Here is a 9,103-nt window from a genome sequence, read left to right as displayed (position 1 = left end):
AAGACATATAGAAATAACAAAGGATGAGTTCTCTTCGACGAGACCACACACACCGAAGCAAACTTTGCTGCATCAAGGAATCATCAGCGCAGCCATGAGAACTCCATTGAGGGCATTCTTCTTAAGGGTTTTAAAGCTGGTTGAACAACATCTCTATCAGATCCTTCATCAGGGAGAAGTCGACCGGCAAAGAATAAAATTACTACCCGCTGCCACCACAAAGGAACAATAACATTCTCCGCCTCGCAAAGGAACCAACACATCATAAGGTCAAATTGAAGATTCATGAAACTGGCGAAGACCTATCTCCACTAGATTGTCGACAATAGCAAATAACACACCGCTAGAATAAGGACGAAGCAAGGAGGAGTTAGTCAATGGAGAGGTAGCCACCGCTGTTTCAGCTTCGGAGGACACACTAGCTGGTTTGCGCCTTCAAGTTGACATCCAAGTCACCAGCTATGTTGGCCTAACAAATGGGCCTAACCAGTCAAAATCGAAGAAACATGTTAACTAGGCTAAAAAATGGTGTAATGTAACAACTTCGGGGTAAATGAATACCCATTCGCTCCTTACACACGCAAGGGCCGCCAATGCTAGGGTTTCCGCTGCCACCAGCCGCGTAGCCGCTGGTCTGCCTTGTCTCCTGTGGCTTTAGGGCCATGGAGGCGCCGTGGATCTCGGTCCTTGCCGGCGGGATGGCTCAGTTTTCAGGTATTTTTTAAGCTTTGGTAGGGTTTGTGTCCTGCTCAGAAAGATAAGGCGGTGGCAGCTTCCGAAAGATGGAATGAGGTTCTTCCCGTCTAGCCCCCTTCCCGGTATTGGTGCTTTCAACATCGTTGGAGGGCGTGTGGAGGTTTGCCTCTGATGGATCTCAGGGGATTTTGGCTGGCGTTTGTCTTCGGTGGATCCGTTTGGATCCGGTCTTCCCTCATATCTCTGTGTGTCTACAGGTTTGATCTTTTCGATCTAAGCTTCTCTTCATCGACAGCGGTTGCTGTTTTGGAGCGTTAGTCCTCTGAGGCCTTAGCATGACGACTTTCCTACTGTCTACTACAATAAGGTTTGTCCGGCTCCGATGATGAAGGGCCGATGACGGCGGCACGCCTTTGGCTCGCTCCAGTGTTTGTAGTCGTCGTTAGGTGGTCTATAGACTTGGATGTAATTTTTATTCGGGTGTTCTTTGTACCACGTACCTTGATAGTTGATGAATAGGTCGGAAGTTTTTCCCACGGGAAACTTCGGGGTAAATGCGGCAGCAAAATATAAATGTTGTTTCCTTCTTCTATCGTTTATTTTCTACCTTCCGATTGAGAGAGGTAGATTACTCTTAATAGCGACGGCATATATACCCTAATTGGCAACTATTGCAACTTCCAAGTGAGAAGAAACCAATCTACTTTCGTGGCATGTGCTATTAGGTGGCACATAGTAGTACACATCTTGCTGTTCCTATATGGAATGTGTATGTGTCTCCAGTATCGGTATGTACACACATCGTTTTCGACATGTGACGAGACCAACACCCAAGCCGATCGGTCGAGTAAAGCAAGAGCCTTTTTTTGACTGTTGGGGAAACAGAAACTGCGAGAGACTAGTAACAGCCTTTGTACAAAGCAGGATTCGAAAGCAGCAAGGTGTACAGTATGAGAGTGGTGTCTCTCGGACGACCAAGTGCTCCTCGTGGGGCTCGGCCTGTCTCCTCCCTCCCTCTCACCATCACCGTAGATTAAAAAGAGATCTATAGCTAGCCTATGGACGGAGCGCTATATATATACACGCTTCGGTTGCAGCTCCGACGCACTTGTCACACTGTTCGATCGATGTGCATTGCATGCTTTGCCTTCGCTACCCCGCCTCCCCTGCCCAAGCCATCAGATCACACCGCACCGCCGAGGAAGGGGTTGGTGGCGCGCTCGCGGCCGGCCTTTTAAGAGCCGGCGCCGGCAGCAGCAGCGGGAGATAGGGGACGATGGGGCGGCAGCCGTGCTGCGACAAGCTGGGGGTGAAGCGCGGGCCGTGGACGGCGGAGGAGGACCGGAAGCTGATGGCCTTCATCCTCGGCAACGCCGGCCGCTGCTGCTGGCGCGCCGTGCCCAAGCTGGCCGGCCTGCTGCGCTGCGGCAAGAGCTGCCGCCTCCGCTGGACCAACTACCTCCGCCCCGACCTCAAGCGCGGCCTCCTCACCGACGACGAGGAGCGGCTCGTCGTCGACCTCCACGCCAAGCTCGGCAACAGGTACATATCTTTTCTCATCCCACGTACTTGCATGTACATATGCAGAAAGGGAAAATGCATGAGAGTCTCCACATGCATGCACGCATGCATATATGGATCGATGATCACGGAGCGATATAGGGTGGTCTGAAGCTTATCCTCTAGCTAGCTAGGGTAAGAACAGGATTAATCCGCTAGAGTAAAGGTAGGATATCGATATCCATGCATTCATATGGTGCCTGGTTAATGTGCACGAAAAGGACCTGACCAATAATATTTGGGATCGAGCTAGCCAGAGAGTAGCCATTAGCCATGTCGCCATGATGTATATAGGTTATACTGTGAAGTCTCCGTCGATCGCTGTTGAGTCCAAACAACTTCAACTGTCAAGAGCACACACACAAAATTCTTAAATTGCTTGAAAACGAAGTGATCGATCAGCGGTGTGAGCTACAAGGCAGTATGTATGTACCTTTTCGGGTCTTTGACAGGAGCTAGTACGTAGCTGGAATGCTAGACAGAGATTGATGCATGTAACATCAATCGTGCCTAGGCAGTACTAGGAAGCAGGGAATTATTAGCCACCACTGAAATGATATATATGGGAGTGGTGACTTAAGTAGTAGTCCCCTCTGCTGCTTGTGATGAACATGTTATTTCCGTTGAGCAAGTAATAGAATCGAGTATCTACTCCCTCCGTCTCACAATATAAGAAAAACAATCTTATATTGTAGGACGGAGGGAGTAATTGTGAAGATTTATAAATACTCCAGATACCACTGGAAATTGTAAAACCATGGCAAAATATGTCATCGAAGAATAAGTGTGACATGCTGGTGACCTATTGCCTTCGCACGAGGTTTATGACCTACGTGTACCACTGATGTACCGTACACACGAACTGATGTAGATAGGACAGAAAAGGAACTATGGCGGAACAGATGAATGATCCTTAACGCAAAGGCATAGCTCATGCCATGTTTGTATGAATGTTAACTAACACTCATAAAAGCAACTAATTCATGTCCCAAACTTTAAATTAGCATTGTTGGTCTAGCTCTAGCCTTTAGGAATCCTAAACATGGAATATCAGTATATGCAGAGGCCGCGGGAATCCCCTTTCCGCAAAACAAAGTGTCAGTATATATATTGACTGTCCTTCTCGAGCCTAGTGGCATAGCAGCAAAAAATTCCAGCAATAACCACTACCTTTTCTTTTTCTTGTATCCATCACTCTCAAGATGAGTGACCTAGATCGAGCCAGCAGCCACCAGTAGTAGCACTAGCTTTCCATGTGTGGCTGAGGAAAACCCTAAGCCTTGGATTCAGAAATGGAAAGCATCGCCCTCAGGGGTCGAGCTGCCTCTCACGCTTGGAACTTTTTTAAAGGCCACTCTCTCACTCTACCAACCACTTTTATTATTTTGTCACTGATAAAAGGCTACTCAGCTTTAAGAAACAGATGATGTCGATGTAGTGGATAGTGATATTTGAATCTCGTGGTACTTCCATATCCCCAAGTTGTTCATGAAAGTGTTGACTAGTTGTGACATGCATATATGTAGCTAGTTAAAAAGGCATGCATAGTAAAAATGTAATCAACGTTAGAAAGAAACCATGAATCAGTGACAAGGACGAACGTACTCCGTTGGCTTTAATTCTTACATAAGCATCATGTTTGCATGATGCTCTAATAGTCTTGAATTAAAAGGTACTAATTTTTCTCTAATTCGATTATGTTTTGGAAGATATGGACAAAGTTTCATACAGAAATGTTAGTGAAAAATATAGAACAAATCATTATAATTTAAAATGTTTTCTGTGACAAATACTATTTTTGGCGGTCAATGCAGATAATTTATTTAATAATCCTCAAGAGTTATGAAATCTTGAATGCGCTATTTGAAAGCTTTTGTCTATTTTCCATATGTGTACTACTATTTGGTTTTAATTTTGTCAATGGCTCTATGCAGATGGTCCAAGATTGCTGCCAAGTTACCAGGAAGGACAGATAACGAGATTAAGAACCATTGGAACACACACATAAAGAAGAAGCTCATCAAGATGGGAATTGACCCGATCACACACGTGCCCCTCGAAGTCCGAAAGCAGCCGCAACAAGCTAGCCTATCCACAACGTCCGCACAATCCTCGACCATCACGATAGAATGCAAGTCCAACAATGGGCAACAATGCCAGCAGCAGGACACCCACATCAACAGGGACGCGTCATCGGTCGGCGGCGAGTCTAGCCCACCGAACTTATCGGGCACAAACACCGACAACACTACGGGTGGTAGCAACAACATCCATGATCAGGATCCACTAGTGAAATGGCTGCTGGAAGAGGAGGATGACCTCCCTGCCATTGGCATCGTCGAAGAGCCGTGGCTTGACTTCACAGTCGAAAATGATGTTGACAAGTTCAATGGCATTCCCTCCACCATGTCGTGGGACATTGGAACGACGGATTGGCTGCTCGACTACCAAGATTTTGGGGTAGGGGACTCAACTTTGCTTGATGATGCCTCCATGGTCGACAGCTCAAGCGGATCAAACCTCTAGTAGTTTAGCTACATCTAGCTTGCAAACAACTGAAGAAGATGTCAGCTTGTGTTGCATGTCGTACATAGTGTAGATAAGTGCACCAATTAATAAAATATGTGCTCGTTTAAATCCAGTTAATTCTTGAATTGATGCATTTTGGTAAGGTGTAGAATAGTGTTATGTGTTGCATATTTATCCCTCAAAGGTCAAGGGGTGAATCAAATTGTGTTACTCAGATCCACAAAGTTGTACTAGAGGTGCGACAGTTAATTTGGATCGGATGGAGTATTAAAAAGCTATGTTTCCTCTCGACTAGAGAGATTATAGAATTCATTTATATGTGTTGTTGTACCAGTATCTAGAAGCTTCCAATACTAAATATTTGGGTTGGAAATAAATATGTCTACATATTTTTCTCACTTTGATCATGTATTTTTTTCCTTACAAATACATGATCAAAGTGAGCTTAGGTTACAAATTCAGACATGTATGAGAGAACGAAACCTAAACTTTGTTACGGTTCTAAGTTGTAGCAGCACATATTAAATTGATGGATGTAGATTTCTCAGTAAATAGAAGTGCATTTCTACCATAACGACGATAATTCTTATGGCCAAAACTAATATAGGTAGTTATTTTTGTGGTAGTATGATATATGGTGTATACGTTGTTTAGTTATTGCATCTTGAAGAGCATGGATTCCTAATTGTTTGCTATGCATATGTGGTGCTTCACTTGAGTGGTAATGAAAAATATTTTTGGTAATTATTTTATCAATGCAAAGTTGTTGAGTTCATTGCAGTTATGGTGTAAGCTTTGTATGGTAGTTAAATATTTGCATGATAGTTATGTTTAATGTTTTAAACGTATTAAATATTTAGTATGTAGGCTTATAAATCCAACAACTCAACAGAGTTTGAAAAATGAAGTTGATTAGTCATAAAGATGTCACTCGCTATTTAATGATGTGTTTTTTCTGTTTGAAAGTTGAGGCAACTCATTGGATGGAAAATAATAAAAGGTGTAAAAGAAATGGAGCAAAGAACGAAAAGTGAAAAGCTAAATGGATCGTTGGAAGTGAAATGTAAAAAAAAAAGATGCGATGGATTTTTCAATCTGTTTCTTCTTACCAGGGGTTGTAAAGGAACCAAAAAGATTCTTGAGGGGCACATGACAATGAGATTTCATTCTCTAGAGGTCCAAATTAGAACATCAAAATTTTACAGTACAATGATAATTCTCCTACATAGAAGATTGTTGTTCAATAAGGTTAGTGCCAAAACTTTACTTAGCTTTTTGTTGAAGTTTTTTTTTCAAAAAAATGTGAAATGTATGCTTTAAAAGTCCCCCACGTCATTCAATCAATATGCACATATGGAGCAAATTAATGGGCGTGCTATCCAAAGTAAAGCTCAATGTCGATTCCGCTCAAGTTGGCAAATCCTTTGCATGCAAGTCAAGAGGAAATACATAAAAAGGTAAATATCTATGTGGACTAATTTACAAGTGATTAATCTGTGATGATTCATAACTAAGAAAGTACTCTAGAAAGGAAAACCCCTTAGCCATTTCCTTTTGTATTGAAGAAACAACCAGACGACCGTTCCCTTATAATTATGGGCTAGGTAGTGTAGAAGCTTATCATCTTGATCCACCAAATCATACATATTGCACATGATAGTTCATACTGCAAGAGTAAAAATTACGTTAGAAACATTTGAAAATTCCTGTAACTTCACATGTTGCTCTATATACTTCATCTGTATTATTCGTCATAGATCTGCCAAGCAACAAGTGAAGTTTTTCATTTGTTGCTCAACAATTTTCTTTTGCAGAAATTGTTGCTCGACACATTGATGAATAATACAAAAGAAGTATATGAATTTTAAAATTAAAACACGGCGTACTTCGATCAATGTTCATAACAAGATGCTAAATCTAGCTTGCAATAAACCAAAGAAGATGCCAACTTGTGTTGCATGTCATACATAGTGTAGATAAGTGCGATTTTGAATAAAATCCATGCTCATATGAATCCAAATATTTCTCGGGTCGATGCATTTTCTGCAAGGTGTAGATTAGTATGACATGTTGCATAATTTTTCTTCGAAGGTGAGGGGGTGAACCAAATTTTGATATTAGAAAGCTATGTCTCTCCTCAAGTAGAGAGATTGTAGAACTCCTATACATGTGTTGGTGTACCTGTGTAGCTAGATGTTTCCAATACTATATATTTGGGTGGGAAATAATATGTCTATATTTTTTCTTGCAAATACATGACCAAAAGTGCGCTTCTACAAGACAGGCTAGACATCCACACATTTATGAGAGAAAATAGGGCTAAACTATGTCACAATTTGAAGTTGCGGCTTGGAATCTAGTCTGTCGACCGAAAAAAAGGTGGGCTGGGTGTAATCGATCTCAAGGTCCAAAACAAAGCACTGCCCTTCAAATTCTTGCACAAATTTATCCATAAAGCTGATGTGCCTTGGGTTATGCTTGTTTGTGAAGGAAATATGCCCTAGAGGCAATAATAAAGTTGTTATTTATATTTCCTTATATCATGATAAATGTTTATTATTCATGCTAGAATTGTATTAATCGGAAACTTGATACATGTGTGAATACATAGACAAAACACATCGTCCCTAGTATGCCTCTACTAGACTAGCTCGTGAATCAAAGATGGTTAAGTTTCCTAACCATGGACATGTGTTGTCATTTGATGAAAGAGATCACATCATTAGATGAATGATGCGATGGACAAGACCCATCCGTTAGCTTAGCATAATGATCGTTAAGGTTTATTGCTATTGCTTTCTTCATGACTTATACATATTCCTTCGACTATGAGATTATGCAACTCCCGGATACCGGAGAAATACCTTGTGTGCTATCAAACGTCACAACACAACTGGGTGATTATAAAGATGCTCTACAGGTATCTCCGAAGGTGTTTGTTGGGTTGGCATAGATCGAGATTAGGATTTGTCACTCCAAGTATCGGAGAGGTATCTGTGGGCCCTCTCATTAATGCACATCATGATAAGCCTTGCAAGCAATGTGACTAATGAGTTAGTTATGGGATGATGCATTATGGAACGAGTAAAGAGACTTGCCGGTAACGAGATTGAACTAGGTATGAAGATTCCGACGATCGAATCTCGGGCAAGTAACATACCGATGACAAAGGGAATGACATATGTTGTCATTACGGTTTGACCGATAAAGATCTTCGTAGAATATGTAGGAACCAATATGAGCATCTAGGTTCCGCTATTGTTTATTGACCAGAGAGGTGTCTTGGTCATGTCTACATAGTTCTCGAACCCGTAGGGTCCGCACGCTTAACGTTCGATGACGATTTGTATTATGAGTTATGTGTTTTGGTGACCGAAGATTGTTCGGAGTCCCGGATGAGATCACGGACATGACGAGGAGTCTCGAAATGGTCGAGAGGTAAAGATTGATATATTGGACGATAGTATTCGGACACTCGAAGTGTTTCAGAATGTTTCTGGTACGTATCGGAGTACTGGGGGGTTACCGGAACCCCCCGGGGGGAAGATATGGGCCACATGGGCCATAGGAGGGAGGCAAGCCAGCGCACTAGGGTGGCGCCCCCCCAAGGGAGGAGTCTGAATTGGACTAGGGGAGGGGGCGTGTCGGTGTACTAGAGTAGGGGTACCCTAGTATCCCGAACTTGTGCACGGGCAGTCACAGCATCCCGCGGCAAGGCTTGCCGGGTGACCGCCAAGGTCCTCCGTGGTTCCTTTGGAGCCATTCAAGAACAAAGTATCCAAGTCAAGACCCCGGCAAGAGGAGCTTGCCGGGAAGGCTAACAAAAGCATCCCAAGACCCCGGCAAGAGGAGCTTGCCGGGAAGGCCACCCAAGGCATTGCAAGGAACTTGCCGCGGCGCACCATGTGCCCCGGCAAGGCCCGGTGAGCGACAAGCTCCCGGACGCGACAAGACAACGACAGCGGCAAGGCGCTTGCCGCGGAAAACCACCTCCCTGAGCCCGCGCTCCAGCACATCCACCAACGTGTCGCTCTGGGGCCCTTCCAGGCGTACGTGGCGGGAGGCTGTGCAGCCAGCGGCGTGCGGTGGCAAGCGGCGCTGACAAGATCGCCATCGTGGCGAACGGTGGCGTCCCTGGCGGTCCCTTTTCGCACTGTTTAGGCGACACAGACGGGCATTTAAGGCCCTTGTCCCCTGCCGTCAGGGTTAGGTATGATACACTGTAGCAGGTAGCTGTGCCTACCACAACACCTTTTACATTTTTACCCTTTGCCTCCGTTGCCACCTGTCGGTGACCCCTTGAGCATATAAAAGGAGG

At 43.9% G+C, this 9,103-nt stretch overlaps 1 protein-coding gene across 1 annotated transcript; it reads left to right on the top strand.

The window, feature by feature from the left end:
- The first annotated feature begins 1,787 nt into the window (after positions 1–1,787).
- On the top strand, positions 1,788–4,927 carry LOC125510109 (MYB-like transcription factor ODO1). The gene is made up of 2 exons (XM_048675199.2): positions 1,788–2,238; positions 4,191–4,927. Exons 1-2 carry the CDS (start codon positions 1,973–1,975, stop codon positions 4,780–4,782), a joined length of 858 nt encoding a protein of 285 aa, XP_048531156.1. The 5' UTR covers positions 1,788–1,972; the 3' UTR covers positions 4,783–4,927.
- Positions 4,928–9,103: the final 4,176 nt, after the last annotated feature.

The sequence above is a fragment of the Triticum urartu genome, chromosome 5A, assembly GCF_056163025.1.
Source record: "Triticum urartu cultivar PI428250 chromosome 5A, HENAU_Tu73, whole genome shotgun sequence".
Lineage (NCBI taxonomy): Eukaryota > Viridiplantae > Streptophyta > Magnoliopsida > Poales > Poaceae > Triticum > Triticum urartu.
This window is presented reverse-complemented; position numbering and strand designations above follow the sequence as displayed.

Coding starts and splice junctions, on each gene's coding strand:
- LOC125510109 (XM_048675199.2), top strand. CDS start 1,973: ATGGGGCGGCAGCCGTGCTGCGACAAGCTGGGGGTGAAGCGCGGGCCG. Junction 2,239..4,190: donor CACGCCAAGCTCGGCAACAG/GTACATATCTTT, acceptor GGCTCTATGCAG/ATGGTCCAAGATTGCTGCCA.